The 22912-nt window shown below is 38.2% G+C and overlaps 1 protein-coding gene across 1 annotated transcript in view; it reads left to right on the forward strand.

Annotated features, from left to right (window-relative positions):
• PLG (plasminogen) overlaps positions 1-22912 on the forward strand; it is a 73305-nt gene that overhangs the window by 11744 nt on the left and 38649 nt on the right. The window contains 3 exon segments of the mRNA XM_020986743.2: positions 16576-16682; positions 18704-18818; positions 21907-22046. Coding sequence (XP_020842402.1) covers positions 16576-16682; positions 18704-18818; positions 21907-22046 — 362 coding nt within the window.

The following is a 22912-nucleotide window of genomic DNA, read 5'->3' on the forward strand; positions in this document are numbered from 1 at the left end:
GATTGTTGCAAGGCTCAAATGAAAGAATATTATATACATATACTCTGTAAACCTTAAAGCTCTATATAAATGGCACAGGTTATTTTAAATATATGCTGCCACAGGCAAGATTTGATAGCTGTGTATATCAAATATACAGAAGTATACAGAAGTGTAGTTTGTATACTGTACATCTGAGTGGACATTCTTAAGTCATAATGGTGCAATATGTGTTTAAAATGGAAGATATGCGTGTTGCAGACATTGCCAAAGTATTATTGCTATTTGATTAAAATGTCTCCTGATTCCAATAACCACGATGCCATTTTTACTCATCAACAAGGCTATGGGAGGATGAATGGATCATTGGTGTGATATGGCAATCTTTAATGCACTGGGGATTAGTGTAACCCTACATGAGACTAGTCTTTGTATTTCACCATTGTCTGCTTTCTATTGCAGACTGGGTTCACTACAAAGTTACTGTAATTTTTTTGTTTCATTCATTTGTTTATTTATTATTTATTTTTAACATTCTTGTTAAGTTTTGAGTTCCAAATTCTCTTCCTCCCACCCTTTCCCCCACCCACTGAAAAGGCAAGCAATATGATATCAATTACACATGTGAAATCATGCAAAACATATTTCCATATTAGCCATGTAGCCAAAAAAAAGAAAGTGAGAAAATCATACTTAAATTTGTGCTTGGTGTTCGTCATTTCTCTCTCTGGAAGTGGATAGCATTTTCTCATAGTGAGTCCTTTGGCATTGTCTTCGATCACTGTACTGAAAAGAGTAGCCACATGGCTAATAATCATTACAACATTGCTGCAATTATGCGCAATGTTCTCCTGGTTCTACTTGTTTCACTGTGCATCAGTTCATATAGGTCTTGCCATGTTTTTCTGTAACCATTCCCCTCATCATTTCTTATAGCACAATAGGACTCTGTTACAGTCATAGGCCACAACTTGTTCAGTCATTCCTCTTGATGGGCATCCCCTCAGCTTCCACTTTTTTTGCCACCACAAAAAGAACTGCTATAAATATTTTTGTACATATAGGTCCTTTTACTTTCTCTTTGATCTCTTTGTAGTGGTATTGCTAGATTAAAGGGTATGCACAGTTTTATAATCCTTTGGGCATAGTTCCAAATTGTTCTCCAGAATGGTTCGATCAGTTCACTACTCCACCAACAATTCATTAGTGTTCCTATTTTCCCTCTTCCCCTACAGCATTTGTTATTTCTGATAGGTAAAAAGGTGGTACCTGACAGGTGTCTTAATTTGCATTTCTCTAATCAAAAGTGATTTGGAGCATTTTTTAAATATGACTATAGATAGCTTTGATTTCTTTTTCTGAAAACTGCATGTTCATATCCTTTGGCCATTTACCAGTTGGGGAATGGCTCTTATTTGTATAAATTTGACTCAGTTCTCTATTGATTTGAGGAATGAGGCCTTTATCAGAGAAACTTGCTGCGAAATTTTTTGATATTACTTCATTTTCTATAGTACCTTTTAGCAAAATGTGGTTTCCCTGATTATCTTTTTTTAAATAGGTCTATCTTTGATTTTGCTTTGTCTGAGATCATGATTACTACCCCTGCCTTTATGACTTCAACTGAAGCATAATAGAGTCTGCCTTAGCCCTTTAGTTTAACTCTCTGTGTGTTTCTGTTTTAAGTGTGTTTCATGTAAACAACATATTGTTGGATTTTGGTTTCTAATCCATTCTGCTATCTGCTTCCATTTTAGGGGTGGGCTCATCTCATTCCCATTCACGGTTATGATTACTAAGTTTGTATTTCCCTCCATCCCATTTTCTTCTTTTTGTTCTTCTCTCTCTTTTTATCCTGTCCTTCCTCAAAAGTCTATTTTGCTTCTGATTACTGCCTTCTTTTGTCTGCCCTCCCTTTTATCATCCTTCTCCCCCTCTGCTTCTCTTCCCTTTTCCTCCTAGTTCCCTATTGGGTAAGAAAGATTTTCTATACTCAACTGACTCTGTGTGTGTGTGTGTGTGTGTGTGTGTGTGTGTGTGTGTGTGTGTGTGTCTTGTTTCCTCTTCAAACCGATTGAGAGTGAAATTCAAGCATTACCCTACTCTCCCATTTTCTCCTCCATTGTAAAAGTTCTTCCTTACACATGTCTTTTATGTGAGGAAATTTTCTCCATTCTACCTCTCCTTTCCCTCTTCTCTCAGTGCATCCATCTTTTTCATCGCTTTCCTTTTTGGAGATCATCTCAACATAATTGACTCACACTTATGCCCTCTGTACACCCCTTTTTTACTGCCCTAAGGATGATAGTTTTTAGGAGTTACATATTATAAAGGAATGTAAACAGTTTAACTTTATTGAGTCCTTTATGATTACTCTTTCATATTTACCTCTTTATGCTTTTCTTGAGTCTTTTGTTTGAATGTCCAATTTTCCCTTCAGCTCTGATCTTTTCACCAGAAATGCTTGAAAGTCATCTATTACATTAAATATTCATTTTCCCCCATGAAGGAATTTACTTAGTTTTGCTGGGTAGGTTATTCTTGAATTCAATCCTAGCTCCTTTGCTTTCCAGAATACCATATTCAAGCTCTCTGATTCTTTAATATGGAAGCTGATAAATTTTGTGTGATTTTGACTGTGGCTTCACAATATTAGAATTGTTTCTTTCTGGCTGCTTGCAACATTTTCTATTTGACCTGGGAGCTCTAATTTGGCTATACTATTCCTGGGAGTTTTCATTTTGGGATCTCTTTCAGGAGTTGATAGATGGATTACTTCAATTTCTATTTTACCCTCTTGAACTAAGATATTGTGGCAGTTTTCCTTGATAATTTCTTGAAATAGGGTGTCTGTTTTTTTTTTTTGATCATGGCTTTCTAGTAGTCCAATCATTCTTAAATTACCGCTCGTTGATCTGCTTTCCAGGTCAGTTGTTTTTCTGATGAGATATTTCACATTTTCTTCTATTTTCATTCTTTTGACTTTGATTGTTTCTTGGTGTCTCATGAAGTCATTAGCTTCCACTTGCCCAATTCTAATTTTTTTTTTGGCAAGATTATTGGGGTTAAGTGACTTGCCCAGGGTCACACAGCTAGTAAGTGTTAAGTGGCTGAGGCTGTATTTGAACTCAGGTCCTCTTGACTCCAAGCCCAGAGCTCTATTCACTGCACCACCTAGCTGCCCCTCAATTATAATTTTTAAAGAATTATTTTCTTCAGTGAGCTACAATCTTCAGTGAGATACAATCTCCTTTTCCATTTGACCAATTCTGCTTTTTAAGTAGTTTTTGTCTTCAGTGAATTTTTGTACCTCCTTTTCCATTTGGCTTAGTTTGCTTCTAAAGGAGTCCTTATCTTCAGTGAATTTTTGTGCCTCTTTTACCATTAGTCTAATGCTCCTTTTTAAGATGTTATTTCCTTCAGTATTTTTTGTGCCTCCTTTACCAAGCTTAATTATCTTTTCATAGTTTTTCTTGCATTGCTCTCATTTCTTTCCCCAATTTTTCCTCTCTCATTTTTATCTCTTTCTTTAACTCTTCTAGGAATTCTTTTTAGGCTTGTGTACAATGAGCATTTTTTTCCCTTGAGGCTTTACTTATAACCATTTTCACATTTTTGTCTTCTTCTGAGTTTGTATCTTGGTCTTCCCTGCCTCCACAATGACTTTTTGTGGTCAAGTTCTTTTTTTGTTGTTTGCTTATTTTTTAGCCTATTTTTAAAAAAATTTAACTTTCTTTTAAAGCTGAGCTCTGCTCACCTGGGGGTGGAGAGGCATTTTCCCATGCTTCAGCATTTTTCATGCCGCTGTTTTCAGAGCTAGTTCTGGGGTCTGCAAGTTTTCAATGTTTCCAAGGTGGAGTCATCCAGGAAGAGGTGTGGTCCTTACTCTCCTGCTCTGTGCTTTGTTCTTTACCTAGGAAGGGCCCCTGCTCTTCTGCATCCCCAAGTACTTGTGCTCTTCTTGGCCCTGGAACTGTGAGCAGCTCCCCCATTCTCCTGTAGTCACAAGTGCTAGCACTCCTCTTGGCCCTGAGACAGGAACCAGGGCCCCTGCTCCCTTGTGACTGACCATAAGTGATCCTCTTCATCCTGGAACTGTGACCCAGAATTGTGTTTGGGCAATAGAATTGCTACTCAGTGCCAGCAAAGGGCACTGACCAGTTATCCGACTGCCTTATCATCTCTAGGCTTAGAGCTCCCAAAGCTTCTGCTGCTGCTTTTGGTGACTCTGGGTAGGTGCACTCTGGACAGGACTCCACCCTAGTGTCACAGATCTTTTCTGTTGACCTTCTAAGTTTTGTTGGGCCAGAAAAATATCTCACCCTAACTTTATTGGCTTTGCTACTCCAAAATTTGATTTGAGAAGTTATTTTAAAGTTGTTTAGAGGGGAATGTTGACAGAGTTCAGCTGGCTTACTGCCTCTAATCCACTGTAATTAATTTCAACTAAGCCTTGATTTCACAGCTCCCATTTGTGCAAAATTCCACATCTCAGCATTTCCATTCTTCTCCATTCTCCTCTCCTTTGTGACGAAGAGATGGGTTTTCTTCTTGCGTTGGATAACTCCTTTACCTGTGCTCTTGATCCTATTCCTGTAATTATCTCTAGTAGCTTTTACCCTCCATCAATTTCTCCCCTTTTCTTTTCATATTCACACTCTTCTTATCTACACTATCCAAAAACACACCTAGATCTTCTCCATCCATAAAATATCTCTTCTTGACTCCATCATTCCCTTGATATGTCATCCTACATCTATTCTTCTTTTCAAAGTCTGCCGACTCCTTTCACATCTCCCACTCACTTCTCAATTCCTCGTGGTTGTTTCCTGCCCCATCATTGGATTAGAACTGCTCACTCCAAGTTTACCTATCTCTTACTTACTAAACAAAACTTACTTCCTCTTGCCAAGTTTACCAATTCCAGTTTCTTAACTGCTAAATCTAGCGGCCTCTTCTCAGTCCTTATTATATTTGACCTCTCTACAGCTTTTAAAACTACTGATCACTCTTGGACACTCTTCTCTCTTTGCTTTCCTGATGCCATTCTCTCTTGGTTTCCCTTCTACCTGCCTGTCTGTTCCTTTTCAGTCTCCTTTGCTGGTCATCTTTTTCTTCCTGTCCGTTAAATATGAGTGTACTCTAAAACTCTGTCCTAGGCCCCCTTCTCTTCTCCCTCTACACTCTTTCTCAGTTAGTCCACTATCTACCATGTGTTCAGTTATGATCTCTTCACTGATATGATTCCTAAATCTACTTATCCAGCCCTCATCTGTCTTCATAGTTTCAGTGTTGCATCATCAATCGCCTGCTGAACAAATCTAGCTGTATGTCCCATGGATATTTCAAACTCAACAACTCCAAAATAGAATTCATTTTCTCCCTCAAACCCACCTCTTTTGTTAACTTCCTTATTTCCACTGAGAGCACCATCATTGTCTAGTCATCCAGATTCTAACTGTCAGAATTCCTCTATATTCTTCACTTTCTCATATTCCCCAAAGTCCAATTGGTTGCCTTCTATAACCTCTATAACTGCAGTCTGTCTCCTCTCCATTTATATTCTTTGTACATTTGTTTTCAGTTTTGTCTGACTCTTTATGATTCCATTTGGGGCTTTCATGGCAAAGATATTGGAGTGGTTTGCCATTTCTATCTCCAACTCATTTTACAGATGAGGAAACTGAGGCAAACAGGTTTAAGTAACTTGCTCAGGGTCACATAGCTAGTAAGTGTCTGAGGCCAGATTTGAACTCATGAAGAGGAGTCTTCCTGACTCCAGGCCTAACTTTATCCACTACACCACTTGGTTACCTGTCACATATCTACCACTCTGATTCAGGGTCTCATCATCTATTGCCTGGACTGCTGCTGGTCTCTCCCCTTCCTGATCCATCTCTCCCGTATAGACACCAAATTAATATTCCTAATTCAGAAAGTTCTGATCATATGATTCATTCTCTCAAGAAGTTTCAGTGACTTCCAGTTCCCTATAGCTCTTAAAGCCCTTCACTTCAGTTTATTATTACAAAATAATTCTTCTCTCACATTCTATCTTCCAGCCAAACAGGGCTACTGCCTCATAAATACCATTTCTCATCCCTATGCTGTTGCCTGTAAAGTTCTCCCTCCTTATCTCTCTGCCTCTTGGGGTCTCTAGATCCCTTTAAATGCTACATCCAATATGATGGTTGTTTTTTTTTTTATACTCCTCTGTTGTTAATGCTCTCCTCTCTTAGTTACTTTGAATTTACTTTATGGATAAATACTTTATAGGTAAGTACTCTTTGTTTTCTGGGAGCTAGGTGGTACAGTGGATAAAACACTGGCCTTAGAGTCAGGAAGACTCATCTTCATGAATTCAAATACAACTTCAGACACTCACTAGCTGTGTGACCCTGAGCAGGTCACTTAACCCTATTTGCCTCAGTTTCCTCATCTGTAAAATGAGCTGGAGAAGGCAATGGCAAACCACTCCAGTATCTTTGCTAAGAAAACCCCAAATGGGGTCACAAAGAGTTGGATGTGACTGAAAAATGACTAAACAACAACAACTTCATATTTACCAATTTGGGTATACTGTTTCTCTCTTCCAGGTAGAATGCAATCCCCTTGAAGGCAAGTGCCTTTTTCACTCTAGTTTTTGTTCTTATCATCTACAACAATTCAGAAGGGGGTGGATGACAGAACTCAAGGTGTAGTTGTTAATGGTTCAATGTCAATGTGGCAGGAGGTGTCCAGTAGAATACTGTGCCTAGCCCTGTGTCGTGTAACATTTTTATCAGTAACTTACATAAAGGCACAGATGTCATGCTTTTCAAATTTACATATGACAAAACTGGGAAGGATAGCTAATACACTAGATTGGACAAACAGGATTCAATGGCCTGAACCTAGTTAGATAAAATTCAGTAAGAATAAATGTCAAGTCTTACACTTGCATACAAAGCATCGATTTCAAAAGTCTAAGGTGGAGGAAGATAAGGCATGCTTCCATAGAAATTATTCTATGAATAGAGTAATAGAAAAAGATTGGGAGGCGGGGGATAGTTGACTTTTAAGTTTGATATAAGTCTGCAGATTTGTGAGGTAACTAGAAAAGTGAACACAGTGTTGGTCTAGGTTAAGAGAGGCATTGATTCCACGAATAGGGAGATGACAGTCCCACTGAACTATGCTTTAAGCAGCCTCTGTATGGACTATTGAGTTCAGTTCTGGGCTTTGCAGTTTAAGGAGGACAAGCTAAGGGGCCTTGAACCTGTGCCATCTGAGGCTTAGTTCAAAGAACTAGACATAACTATCTTGGAGAAGGGGCCACGACTACTCTCTTCAAGTATTTGAAAGACTTTCATGTGGAGGAGGGATCAGATGTATTCTATCTGACCTTGAGAGCAGAACAGTAAGAGTGGGTGGAAGTTTCAAAGACCTGTCTAAAAGTGGAACAGGCACTGTGAGGGGAGGAATCTCTCCTTGGAGGAATTTAAACGGAGGCTGGTTTTCTCGTATGTCAGATATAATTCCTTTCATATAGGGATTGGACCAGATGGCTGCTGAGATACCTTCCAACTCTCAGATTCTGTGACTGTGATCCTGTAATGCCTGGTACATAATGGGCACTGTAAAAATGCTTGCTGAATTAGACTGAATGCCCTATAGTCTTTGACAGAGAATCTATTTCAGTCAACAGGTGATACCACTTGATTCATTGTAAATTACTCCCCCATCTCTGAGTCATTCTTATTGTATATACCAGAGAGGTGTCATGGTAAAGTAGAAAGATTGCCAGGCTTGCAGTTAGAAGACTTGGCTTCACATCCTTGCTCTGACACTCACTGGCTATGCCACCATGGAAAAGTCATTTCCTCTCTCAACCTCAGTTTCTTCATCTGTAAAATAAGGATATTAATATTTGCACTCTCTAGATACTCCACAGGGTTGGTTGTGATGGAGACAGATAACACTTTGTAAAACTGTGTACAAGCGTGAGATATTCTTGTACCAGTCCTGCTGCCAGCTTTGTGATGACCTCAGTGTTCTATGACCAGATGGTAACACAGTGGACAGAGTGTGGATCTGGCATCAGGAAGACTACATTCTGTTGTTATTGTTCAGTCATTTTTCAGTTGTGTTTAGCTCTGTGACCCCATTTGGAGTTTTCTTGGCAGAGATACTGGAATGGTTTGCCATTTCCTTCTCCAACTCATTTGACAGATTAGGAAACTGAGGCAAATAGGGTTAAGTGACTTGCATAGGGTGACACAGTTAGTAAGTGTCTGAGGCCATATTTGAACTCAGGAAGATGAATCACAAATCCAGCCTCGGACACTTACTAACTGTGTCACGTTTGGCAAATCACTTAACCTTAGTTTGCCTCAGTTTCCTCAACGGTAAAATGGGGGTAATAACAGCACCTACATCCCAGGGTTTCCGTGAAGATTAAATGAGATAATGATTATAAATTGCTTAGCACATTGTACGTACTATATGAATGTTTTAAAAAATGAGATAACAATAATAAAGCACATAGCATAGTGTGTAGCACATAGTAAGCATTATATAAATGTTAGCTTTTATTATTAGTAGTATTATCATTAGCAGTAGTAGTAGTAGTAGTAGTTGATCCACCTTCCAGCTTTAAATCTATGATCTTATGACCACATCTCAGTTGTACATTCTGACTTCTGATAAGTATAAGGAATCCTCTGATGAAAGAGAATTGTTATAATCTAACAATTTCACATGAGGCTTTATGGATTGGTGTTTCCTAGGTTTTCATACACTAAATTTGTTACGTTACATCTTTAGAGGGTGAGGGTAATCTCCCTTTTCTACTGGCCCAAACTAGCAAGTGAGAGGATTGTTATATTAGAAGGTTAAGACCTCAGATATCGACTAGTTGTGTGACTCTGAGCAAGTTACTTAGTCATGTTTGCCTCAGTTTCCTCATCTGTAAAATGGCAAACCACTCTAGTGTCTTTGCCAAGAAAACCCCAAATGGAGTCATGAAGAACAAGAAGCTGTATACGAAAGAGGGTAGTAGGCCTCTGAAATAAGTTTGGTTCATTAAATAATGAAGAGAGAAGAGGGAGAAAAGAAAGACAGGTGGGTAGAGCATCCGTCAGTGTAGGGCTCAAACAAAAATTATTGGGAAGTTCCACTGTTTATGACACTCCAGTGAAGTGTCTGGGACGTGCTGGTGTGTCCTGGCACCAGCTACAGAATATGGGTTGAAATCATGAGTCATCCTTCAGGATCTCTGACAAACAATGACATGACTTACAAGATGCCACTGTTCGGAGCCTCATTCCAATTCAGGATGTCTTCCAGGAGGAAGACTGTTCAGTGAGTGAAGCATAGCGTTGGTAATTAGAAGCTAAAGCCAGACCAACTGTGGGATGTGAATCCCAAGTGAGCCAGAGGCCACAGGGGGACACAAAGGGAGGTGGTGGGGTGGAAGCGGGGGTGGAACTGAGCAGGGGCAGTGGGGGGAGTGGAAAGCTGCCAGCTATGTGGGCTGGCTGATAAGTACTTTCATCTGAACAGGCAAGGCCACGTCCTAGAGTCCAACAGTGGGATGGGAGTGGTGGGGTTTAAGTTGTCAGGATCAAAGGTCAGATCCAAGAAAGAAAGGAGGCTGGGGTAGCAGATCTGAGTAAGCTAGACTAACTGCTTTAAGTTTCTTTTCCGTAAGAGGCCAGTAGACCTGACCAAATTTATGTGGAAGCAAATATCTTTTGATTATGTTGAATGCCCCTTAGTTTTCTAGGCCTAGTTACCTAGCCCAAGATCTGACTTGTTCAGAGTGGCACAAAATCATTGGTGATCAGATCTTGGGTCACCATCTCTGCTGAAATCCCCATAATTAGACATTGCTACTGGTACAGTGAGTTGAATGGGATCATAGATCAGACTTAGAGCTACAAGAGATCTTAGAAGCCATCTAATCTGACCCTCTCATTTAGTATAGGGGGAAACAGGCCCAGAGGTTATGTAGCATTTGAACTTGGGCCCTCTGACTCCAAATGCAGCACTCTTTCCTCTGGGATACTACCTCTTTATGGTGCCTCAACATGTAGGTGTCCCTGAATTCTTTTTTTTTTTTTTTTGGTGAGGCAATTGGAGTTAAGCAACTTGCCCAGGGTCACACACAGCTAGTGAGTGTCAAGTGTCTGAGGCTGTATTTGAACTCAGGTCCTCCTGACTCCAAGGCTGGAGCTCTATCCACTGCGCCACCTAGCTGCCCCAGTGTCCCTGAATTCTTAAAAGGTATACTAGAGCAGCATAAATTCCGCCAGGCTCTACCAGGCTAGAAAGGTTTCAAGCAGAAGCCTAGTAAGAGATTGTGTATCTGTTCTGGAAGCATCAACCTGACTAAATGTGGATGGACTCATCCCTAGAAGATTGTCTTCAGTCATTTTCAATTCTGTCAGATTCTTAGTGACTCCATTTGGGTTTTGGTTTTGTTGGCGAAGACAGTGGAGTGGTTTGCCATTTTCTTCTATTGTTCATATACAGATGAGGAAACTGAGGCAAACAGGGTTAAGTGACTTACCCAGAGTCACATAGCTAGTAAGTGTCTGAGGTCAGATTTGAACTCAAGAAGGTGAGTTTTCCTGACCCCAAGCCTGGCACTCTATCCATTGTGCCACATAGCTGCCTGCCCTGAAAGACTGGCCACCAACTGAATGGATTTCTTTTTTTTTAAAAAAAAAAGGTTGTTATTGGCATTGATGAAGGTACTTTACACCAGTATGCTCATGGAATTGTGAACTTTTAAAAATAAAGTATCTCTAATTTCTTCAGATTTGTCTGCTTTCTCATACCTGATAGAATGACAAGTTTCTAGAATTTCATTTGGTGTATCTCTCTGTCTGGCAGCTAGGTTGAGCAGTGGACAGAATGCCAGGCCTGGAATCAGGAAGACTCATTTTCATGAGTTCAAATCCAGCCTCACACACTTACTAGCTGGGTGACTCTGAGTGAATCACTTGACCCTATCTGCCTCAGTTTCCTCATCTGTAAAATGAGTCAGAGAAAGAAATGGCAAATCGCTCTAGGATCTTTGCCAGGAAAACCCCAAATGGGTTGTGAAGAATTGAACACAACTGAAAAACGACTAAACAAATCTCCCAGTCTAACCCCCCTCTTTGGACCACTCCATAAGATGTATTTACTATTTCATTGCAACATACTCTGTCTTTCCAAGCTGGCTCCAAGTTGTTACCATGTTCAGGTCTTTTGTGCTCTTTCATTTCAACGTCATATTTCATAGTGTTTACAGATGATCAATGATCGTAACTGTTTAATTTCACACGCTTAGTGCTTAGTGTTGGTTAAGACTGTCAGTGCTGGAACAAACCAGGACCAAATGCAAACCAAAAATTTAGGAACCAATGAGAGTTTGTTGAATTTGCCAGCAAGGGACTCCCTCCCTCTGGGATAGAGACTTCGGAAAGAGCAAAAGGACAAAGCTTATCTAGGTTTCAATTCAGGCAGAAGGTGATTTGGGTGTGGGGTACCTTAGGATTGGATGAGGCCTGTTGCTAGGGGCTTGCAGAATAGAAATAGAGGAGGTAGTATCCCTTCATTGGACAGGCCTGGTTTTTTGGGGGGGTCCAGTAGCAGGAAAGGCCCTTTAGGTTAGCTCTCTTGTAACCTTGCCCTTATAGATAGGAATGTCCTTGCTGATCCCGCAGAAAAGAAGGTTGAAAACTGGGTAGGAGCTGCAATGCAAAAATGGTCAGGGGCAAGATAAAGGAACTGAAGACAAAACGGAGTTGTTTTAGTTTTCTCTACTGCTCACACTAGCACAGCATACTATTCAAGGGATCTTATGTTGGATCAACAAATTGCTAGCTACAATAAACCACAAGTAGGCTTCCTAGGAGATTTTCAGGGAAGCACTGTACTATTTCCCTTCATTGTCAGATCCACCTTGAGCAAACATCTTGCTGTTAAGTAATTTTTCAGTCGTATCCAACTCTCCATGACCTCATTTGAGGTTTTCATGGTAGAGATACTGGAGTGGTTTTCCACTTTCTTCTCCAGCTCATTTTATAGATGAGGAAATTGAGGCAAACAGGGTTTAGTGACTTGCCTAGGGTCACACAGCTAGTGAGTGTTGGAGGCCAGATTTGAACTCAGGAAAATGAGTCTTCCTGACTCCAGGCCCGGCACTCAATTCACAACACCACCTAGCTGCCAACAAACATCTTAAGGCTGCTGCTTTTTGCTTCATATCATACCTATCTCTGGATAGGTCACATTCTTGTACCAGACTGTTAAGTTCAACTATGAGAATAGGAAATGTCTTATCTTGCCCACTAGCAGAGTAGCATAAGCTGCTCTCAGCAAGTGTTTAATGAATGTTTACTAAGTTGAACCAAAGGAACTTCTCTGTTACTAGAAAATAAGGACTTGAGTTAGAAAAGTAGGTAACCTCTACCATAGTATTATTTGAAAGGTTCACATAACAAGTATGTTCCAAGCCTGAAATTCCCTAGAAATCCTGTCCCTTGAGTTGCTCCTATAAGTTAAATTTTACTGAGTCCCTGTTTAAATTCAATTAAATTAACTTAGGAAGGACAACATATTAATCCATTATTCTCTATTACTGTATTGTCATAGATTAGTTTAATAAATTATTCTGCAGGACAAGGGGTGATGGGAGAGGTAGGAAGAGAGAGCAAGAGAAAGGTCTGGAGCATGAAGTATTAATACAGAGGGCAGCTTTGGGTGGGGTGATGGAGTAGAAGGTCCCAACCAAGGTAGCTGGGAGATGGTGGATTGAGTGGAAATGACTGAGTGATGGAGGGTAAGGAAGGAAAGGAAGCCCAATGGCAAATCTAATTCACAATTTTTCCAATGCTGAAAACTCAATAAATGATGTTGGCTGTATCTGCCATCATTAGTAAGTATTTATTATCTGTTTCGATTTATTTTTTTTAATGAACGAAAATTATTTTTTCTCCCTCTGACTGAAAAAAAAAAGACAAACAAAATCTTTGTAACAAATACGCATAGTCAAACAAAGAAAATTTCCACATTAGCCATATCCAATAAATATATTTTTCAATCTGCACCCTAAATCCATCACTTCTCTATTAGGAAGTAGGTAGAATTCTTAGTCATCAGTTCTCTAGAATTTGTAGTTGATCATTGCAATAAACAGAGTTCTTAAATCTTTCAAAGTTGTTTATCTTTATAATGTTGTCATTATAGTATAAATTATTCTGACTTTGCTTACTTTGCTCTCCATCAGTTCACATACATCTTCCCAGATATCTCTGATACTGATGCAGTCATTTTCCTCATAAAGTGAAATATTATTTTACTACATTCATATGCCACAACTTGTTCGAACATTTCCCAATTGATAAGCACCCCTTAGTTTCCTGTTATAAATATTTTTGTACATATGGGTCTTTATCTTCTTTCTCTGATCTCCTTGGGGAATGGGCTTATCAGTGGTATAGCTAGATCAAAGCATACATACAGTTTAGTAACTTTTGAGGCACAGTTCCGTTTTGCTTTCCAGAGTGGCTAGACCAATTCACAGTTCCATCAATAATGCATTCCCATAGCTCCTTCAATATTTGTCATTTTCCTTTCTTGTCAACTTCACCAATTTGTTGGGTATGAGATAGAACCTCAGAGTTACTTTAATTTGCATTATTTTAAATATTAGTGATTTGGAGCATTTTTTTTTTAGTGAGGCAATTGGGATTAAGTGACTTGCCCAGAGTCACATAGCTAGTAAGTGTTATGTGTTTGAGGCTGGATTTGAACTTAGTTCCTCCTGACTCCAGGGATGGTGCTCTATCCACTGTGTCACCTAGCTGCCCCTATTTGGAGCATTTTAAGAGATAATTATTGGTAGCTTTTTTTTTTAAATTAAAAAACTACTCATTCATATCCTTTCACCATTTATCAGTTGGGAAATGGTTCTTTTTCTTATAAATTTGAATTAGCTTGTATTACTTGGAAATGAAACCCTTATCAGAAAAACTTGCCGACAAGATTTTTTCTGTTACCCATTTCCCTTTTAATTTTACTGCACGTTTCATATATGCAAAACTTTTCTTATTTTACATAATCAAAATTGTCCACTTTATTTTATGTAATCCTTTCTAACCCTTGTTTAGCCATGAACTGTTCCCCATTCACACATTTAAAAGGTAATTTCTTCATCATTCTTTTTATTTGTTTGTCACCCTTTTCTTCTAAGTCCTGTAACCATTTGGAAGTTATCTTGAAAAAATGGTGTCAGGTGCTATTTTCTATCTATTTTCTGCTAGTCTGCTGTCCAATTTTTTTTTCTAGCTGTATTTTGCTGATTAGTGACTTATTCTCAACAGCTGGGGTCTTTGGGTTTATCCAATGCTGGGTTACTGTGCTCATTTGCTTCAATTTGTTGTGTATCTAATCTATTCTAATGATCATTGTCTCTATTTCTTAACCAGGACCAAATAATTTTTTATTGGTATTGCTTTGTAGCATAGTATGAGACTTCTTGTCTTCCTACTTTTTTCCATTATTTCCATTGAGATTTCTCTTTTCTATGTCCAGGTAAATATTGTTATTTTTTCCTAACTCTACAAAGCAATCCTTTGGTAGTTTGATTGGGATGGCATTGAATAAGTATATGTAGTATTGTCATTTTTATTATATTGGCTCAATCTACTCATAAACAATTCATATTTATCTAGTCAGTTGACTGGTTTATAGTTGTCTGTATCTTGCCATTTAGACTCCTAAGTATTTTATACTCTGTAGTTATTCTAAGTAGAATTTTCTTTCTATCTCATTCTGCTGAGTCTCATTGGTGATACACAGAAATAGTGATGACTTATGTGGATATATTTATGTCTTGTAACTTTGCTGGTTATTGTTTCAATTAATTTTTTAGTTGGCTCTCTAGAATTCCCTAAATAAGCTATGATGTCATCTGCTACAAGTGATAATTTTGTTTCCTCTGCCTGTGATTATTTCCTCAATTTTTTTCTTGCCTTATTACTATAGCTAGCCTTTGTAGGACTATATTAAATAGTAGTGGTTATAATGAGGCAGCTAAGTGGTGCAATGGATAGAGCACTAGGCCTGTAATTAGGAGGACCTGAGTTCAAATCTGACTTCAGATACTTACTGGCTGTGTGATCCTAGGCAAGTCACTTAACCCAGTTTCCCTCAGTTCCTCATCTGTGAAATAAGCTGGAAAAGGAAATGGCAAATCATTTCATTATCTTTACCAAGAACACCCCAAATGGTGTCACAGAGTCAAACACAACTGAGACAACAACAAAATGATTTTAATGAACATTCTTGCTTTACTCCTGATTATATTGGAAAGACCTCTAGTTTATCCTTATTATATATAGTGTTGTGTCTTGGTTTTAGATAGATACTACTACAGAAGTTCAGAGGAGTAAGAGATCATAGAGAGCTAGAGCAGTTGAGGGAAACCTCTGAAAGAGATAGATTTTAAAGGAAAGGTAGAACTAAGATAAGTGGATAGGTGAGAGGTCAATCCAGGCAGGGAGAGCATGATCAAAGGTTCAGAGGTTCCAACAAGGTGTTGAAGGGATTAAGGAATAAATCCATTTGATTTAAGCAGAAGATATGCACATATACATATATACATACTTAGGTGTGAATAGCTGGAGACAAAGTTAGGAAAAAAATTATGTGGAGAGCCTTGACTGACCAGCAAAGGATTTTGGACTTTTATTATGCAACTAATCATTTAAAGAGAGTCATTAAAGGTGTAGGAGAATGACATGTACCATGGAAGATTGATCTGTCAGTGATGCCTTGGACAGATTAGAAAGATGAGATGAGGGAGGCAGGGGATAACAGGTAAGAGAGAGATGATTGATCCACAGGAAGTGATCAGCTCTCTTTCTTTCCACCACAAGGTTAAACCCATAGATATTAATTAGTGATGGTTTTAGATCAATGTATGTTATGAGCAAATAATTTGGAACCAAAAGATACAGAATTAAATTAAGAGGGAGAAAGCTAGTGAATAAAAGAATACCTCTATTTTCTAACATTCTGATTTTGATTCAATTAAAGAAGCATTTAATACATGCCCAGCTGTTTAAGATACTGTGCAAAATGTTAGGGTTACAAAAATAAAAATGACCTGTAGTATTCTGGGTCACTTTTAATTTTACCTAAAATATATGTAGGGCAACAGGCCTAGAGTTCTCACAATTTATCATAAGGCATAGAGATTTTCAAATTGTTACATATCTTCATATAATTTTGCTTGTCAATCAAGGCTCTTTCTAACTTTATCTCCCATTATCCACAAATACACATCTATATATGTGCATATATACATATATATGACATACATGTACACACATATAACATACATGTCCGTATATATAACACACAAATCTGTATCTATGTACACATGCACGTGTATGTATGCTGCACAAGGTATATGACATGTACATACATGTGCATATACACATGTATATGTACACATGTGGGAGTTACATGTATTCACATGTTTCGGGCTTGTGAATAAATATTTGTCTGTATTAACTGAGGGAGAAAATCTCTCTTGTCTTTGGTTCATTTCTGCAGGTCCTTCGAATATTACAACAAAGAACAGAAGTGTGTGATTATGGCTGAAAACAGCAAGACTTCCTTGGTTGTGAGGAGGAGAGATGTGGTTTTATTTGAAAAGAGAAGTATGTATGTCTTCTTGTTCACCTTTCTTCTTAGGAGGGGGCCATGTACAACTTTTTAATGCGTTTTCTTTCCCAAAGAGATGAGGATAGACCAAGTAGTGAAGGGTTACTTGGTTTTGTAATAAAATGACTGGAGTGTTAAATTCTTCCTGGGCTGGATAAAAGGCTCTCTAACACTTCCACTGAGGGTGGCTGACTGTATTTCTTGGTTTCCACCTTCAGAATATGATTGAAGGGTTATTAAGAGACCATTGGACACAAGTGCTCTGTGCTTGTGTGTGTATATTTCTATCTCTATTTTATCTATATTCCTATCTTTGTATCTCTATTTATGCATGTATCTATATATGTATGTATGTATCTGTCTATGTATTCATCTATGTACGTATCTATCATCTATCTGTCTACCTATTGTATCTATATATGTATTTATCTATCCATATATTTATCATCTATCTGATGCATCTATTGATCTGCCTATCTATCTATCTATCTATCTATCTATCTATCTATCTATCTATCTATCTATCTATCTATCTATCTCTGTCTGTCTGTCTGTCTCGAGGTAGGGGAGATTTTAGTTCTTCCTGACAGTATTATAGTAAAACTCTTTAATTGTATTACATTTTTTCTTTTCTTTCAACATATACCATTTTCTTCTGACCTTTAATTAAATTACTTGTTATTGGTGTACTAAGTTCTGAATTTGCATGCTTTCATTTTCCATAGTTTACATTTGTTCCTTAGAAACCCTTAATAAATATCATCGTTATATGATGTAACATTATCTCAGAAAAGCAGATTCTTATAGGAGGAAAGAGTACTTAGCACCATTTCAGAGTTTGGCTACATATATGAAATTTTTTTTTTAAGATGTTAATGAATGCTAAGTTTTAGAAATAGTTCTTGGGATAAAGGATAAGGTAATCATAATTAGTTGTGTCCTGAAAAAGGACAAGTTGCCTGGGATTAGAAAACTCCATAGTGATGCAGTAGGTATTTATTGTTGACATTAAAGTAGACTAATTGTATGCTAGCTGATTAATTTTGCTTACATTATACCTTGCTAAAATAAGCAGTTTTCTATTTCTGGATTCCATAGAGCTTCATATAATATACCACAGAGATCCCTGCTTGCACCCTAGCCCCTTCCCCCAAATGAAAAACAGAGGCTTTTGCAGTATTTCTCCAGAATAAGAGAAAATCGAGGTAAAAATACAGTGACACACTTTCCATGACCACCCTACTTTTCTGTTCTTTGTTAGAGTGCACTCTTATCAATGAAACATTTTACCCTCATTTTTTGAGCTTGAAATACAACTTAACACTAAAACTTATGTCATTTGAATTCTGATTTACTTGTTGAGAATAGGCAGAAGTCTTAGGCTGAAATCTCATCTCTGCTACTTGTTCCCTTGTGTAACCTTGGGCAGAATATTCACCTCTCTGGGCCTCAGTTTCCTCTGAGGTACCTTCCAGCCCTGGATCTGTGATCCCATATGTTTCATTGTGCATGAAATAGAGGTAGCATGAAGAATTCACTCCCCCAAATTCTAACATTTGGACATGTAACTTAAGAGAAAATGAATAACATAAGATGGGTTCAAAATTAGAGTTCAAAAGGTAGTTGTTTAGAAGGTGATGGAAAAGACTGAAAACATATAGAGGCTTCCCTAGGTACATACCAAAAGCAAGAGCCAGAATGGGGCCTTTTCAATATTTGCTTTTTTCCTTGTAGAACATTGAAACACTTTAACACAATTGACCAGGATTTCCTCATGGAAAGTGATCACTGACAAAATCACAGCTATATCTGCTTGGGTTGTTTAGCTGATTGCCACTGGAGACATAAGAAACTGTCTTTTCAGGGAGTCTGGCGGCAGCAATAATGCAGCTGTCTAAAATATCATTTCTCTTTGCTATTTCATAACATATTAGTTTGTAATTAAGCAGGGGGCTCAGTTTTCTCCATTAGATTTATCTTTTATGAAATAGTTTAACTGATGGGAATTTATTTTCAGTCTACCTTTCAGAATGCAAGAGCGGAAATGGAAGAAGCTATAGAGGGACTCTGTCTAAAACTAAAACCGGAATTACCTGCCAGAAATGGAGTGATACTAGCCCTCATGTACCCAAGTAAGTTTTTTTTTTCTCTATCACTGTTCACATGCTGTATTCAGGATAATTCAGTTATTTCCCCAAACCAAATCAGACATGTGAATAGGAACTAGCACCATGGTGTTCATTATAGATGAGGAATGTCGAATGGACCAAATATTTGGAGTACAGTTCCAAAGTGGGAGCTGCCAAAGTTAGCAAGGTGGCTCAGCTAAATTCCTGGAATCAGGAAGACTTGAATTCAAATCTCACCTCAGATACTTACTAGCTGTTTGACCATGCGCAAGTCATTTAGTTTCTGTTTGCCTAATCCATTGGAGAAGGAAATGGCAAACCCACTCCAGTATCTTTGCCAAGAAAACACCCTGCTAGATCACAAAGAGTTGGACACAGTCGTTAGACAACGATTGAACAACAGCAACTAAAGTGGGCCTGGTTGGCTCCTTGTTGTCTAGAGTATTCATTTCTAAAATGGAGGCCTTGGCCTCTTGAAGCACCATGATTGTCCAATTGGAGAGGGTAAAGATGGGCTACAGGCCACTTTACTCCATAGCCAATCCTGGGAGGTGTCTCCAACACAACCATACCTGCTCTTAACCCCTTGTTGTACTCCTCCTCTCTACCCAGTTCTACCACTGTTTTTGACTCTTCCTCCCTGGGTATTGGCCCCTCATGGCAGTTTTACTCTAACTCTGACTCACAGTAGCAGCTGTGCAAATGTCATTGGGAAAATTCAAACATTATTCCATTCCTATCCCCAAATCATCTCAACTTTGTGATTGTGGCAAAAGCTCCTTAACTGGTCTCCCTGCCTTATCTCTCCCACTTCACTTCATTTGCACATGATTTTCCCAAAGTGCATGTATGACCATATCACTCAGCTATTCAAACTCCCTACTGATGTAGGGTCAAATATCCCATCCACCAGTATTCAAAGGCCTTCACAAACTTGTCCCAGATTACCTTTCCAGCCTTATTATATATTACTCCCCATTCTGCACTATTTGGTTCAGTCAAACTGACTTTTTTTTTCCTATTCTTCATATTTATACAGAAACATAATTCATTAAAATATAAATACATAAATAGGAAAAGCTGGTATGACACCATCTATTAAGCAGAACTATGTAATCAGACAAATATGTTTATATCAAAAACTTTCGGCTGAGCTGAAATCTGAGAAATTCAAATTTGCTTATTTTTTAAATTATATATAGTAAATGTCTATACAGAGAGATGTATGATTCTTGCTTAAAAGCTATTATGCTCACTCACTGTTATGATATATTATTTTAATGTCTTACCATGTATATTTCAATAAAAATTTATTTTTTAAAAAAGTTCGTCTTTTCAGCTAACTATGTTGCTCAAGTTAACTGAATAATAGTTATCATATATAAGCCTGACTTACCCCATAGGACATACACATGGATTTTTTAAAAAATCAAAATAAAATTTTTCTTCTTGAAATAAAGCATTGTGATTTTTCAGGGATAGTGGGAGACAGCCGGCCATAATGGAGAGAGTCAGTTATGAAGGCCTAGGTTCAAATCTTGCTTTTGATACATACTAAGTATATGTAGTTAGTACATGACCATGGGCAATTCTCATACAACTTAACCTCAGAGAACTCCCAGGAAAATATCTAAGATTATGAATTAAATAGACAATTGCTTATCTGTGTAGAATCTGGAGTTTAGTTATTTATCTGGTGGTTTTCTTCTTGGGAGAGGAATGGAAAGGCTTTCCTCAGTTTGTGACATCTAGAAAATATGATAAATAACAGGAGGGATTTTCCAGAATAAGTTTCAATAATTATTCTTCTAACTTTATCCTCCTTGTTGATAATGCTAACTATAAATATCTTAGGAATCTCAGAGTGCTGACGTACTGGCTTTACCTACCATAGGCAGCTAGTCAGAAGTTGATGGTAGGAACAGGTGAAGGATTTTGTGGACCTAGAAAGCCACCATTTTCCCTCTGGTCACTATATAGAGTTGATGATTCTGGACCTAGGCAAAGATATATCTTAAGCATCGGTTCAGAAACCTGAAAGTAGAAAAATAGTATCAACAATAAATATCACCCTTCTGACAAATCACAAACATGGCAAAAATCCTACAGAAATTCCAGTTGTCACATGAGTTCAAGTTGTATGTAGATAAGGCAGAATGGAATGCTGGAATAAGAGACCTGGATTTGAATCTTTTACTGCAGAGCTGTATGGCCCTGGGCAAGTCAATTATTCTCTGAGAGCTTCAGTTTTCTCATTTATAATCAAATGAGGCAATACATGTAAAGTGTTTTGCAAATCTTAAAGCACCATATAAATACTAGCTATTATCATTATTGTTATTGTAACTATTACTACTCTACAAAGTGGATATGAGATTTACACTAACTACCTTGCAGGGAAGTTTTAAGAGGAAAGCAACTTGTGAAATTTAAAGCACAATAGAAACGTGAGTTTTCATTCAACAAATGTGGATTATCTTATTCTCTACATATTTGGATGCCAAAAGCCTAAATCTCAGATGAAATGTACCTCTTTCTCTGGCTTTACAGAAACATAGGCATTATTGAAATATAGGCAAGGGGGCTGGAATTGGACATGTTTTTTCATTAGTATAATAATGATAATAATAATAATAAATAATTTATGTAACACCTACTATGTGCCAGGGCACTGTGCTGAAAGCTCTGTAAATATTATATCGTTCTATCCTCACAACAATCCTGGGAGATAGGTACCATTATTATCTCCATTTTATAGTTGAAGAAACTGAGGCAAACAGAGGCTAAGCAGGTTGCCCACGGCCTACAACTAGCAGGCCAAACTTGATTCACGTCTTCCTGACTCCAGGCCCAGTAGCTCTTTGAACCACCTAATTACCTCTAAAAAAGTAAGTCAGCATTTTCTCATTGACTGATAGTCCTGGAGTGTTGCCAGGGACATTGTTTGGTCGGGTGACTTACCTAGCTATCATACAAACAGCATATGTTAGTCTTGGGACTTGAACCCAGGTCTCTTTCTGTCCACTATGCCATAGCTATCTCTCCCAATTAAGTATAGGTATTCAATTAAAGCATTTTCCCCTTTCCACAGCTATACACCAAGCAAATACCCAGACGAAGGACTGGAGAAAAACTACTGCAGAAATCCTGATGATGATGTTAAGGGACCTTGGTGCTACACCACGGATCCAGAGACCAGATTTGAATATTGTGATGTTCCTGAATGTGAAGGTTGGGCCTGTCTTCCTCCTCCTCTCTCTCTGTCTCTCTCTCTTTCTTCCTTTCCTTCCTTCCTTCTTTCTTTCCTTCATTCCTTTTTCTCTTTCTCTCTTTCCTTCTTTCTTGCCTTCCTTTTTTCCCTTCCTTCCTTCCTTCCTTTCTTCCTTCCTTCCTTCCTTCCTTCCTTCCTTCCTTCCTTCCTTCCTTCCTTCCTTCCTTCCTTCCTTCCTTCCTTCCTTCCTTCCTTCCTTCCTTTCTTTCTTCCTTTCTTTCTTTCTTTCTTTCTTCTTTTCCTTCCTTCCTTCTTTTTTTCTCTTTCTTTCTTAGATAAAACAAAGCACACAGACATACTGAATCTCAATGAGATATTGGAAGTAGCTTCAGAGAGCCCATTGTTAAATTTTCAGTGTGAGCACCATGTAAATCCACAGGGGCTACAAATCAGGGTTTGAGTGACTGTTCTGTAGTTTGTTGAGACTTGAGAAAGTGCTAATAATTTCTAGTAGAGCCAGCTGTTAAGAATTTACCAGCACACTCCTGTGTTCATTAAGAAATTTCTTGATTGAGCTTGACCATAAGACAGGGTCTAGAGACTAAAATAGTCTATGCTGTTAGCTCTAATTTTCAAATATCTATAGTCATAAAGGTAGAGAGATTAGAACTGCATTAAGAAATCTCCAATCTTTTATTAGCCCTTCTTTGATGGCACTTGTCTAGAAATCATGTATAGACACACGCTTTTTTTTTTTTTGGCTAAGCAATGGGGTTAAGTGATTTGCCCAGGGTCGTACATCTAGTAAGTGTTATGTGTCTGAGGCCAGCTTTGAACTCAGGTCATCCTGACCCCAAGGCTGGAGCTCTGTCCACTGTGCCACTTA

The sequence above is a fragment of the Phascolarctos cinereus genome, unplaced genomic scaffold, assembly GCF_003287225.1.
Source record: "Phascolarctos cinereus isolate Bilbo 61053 unplaced genomic scaffold, phaCin_HiC Scaffold_5;HRSCAF=322, whole genome shotgun sequence".
Lineage (NCBI taxonomy): Eukaryota > Metazoa > Chordata > Mammalia > Diprotodontia > Phascolarctidae > Phascolarctos > Phascolarctos cinereus.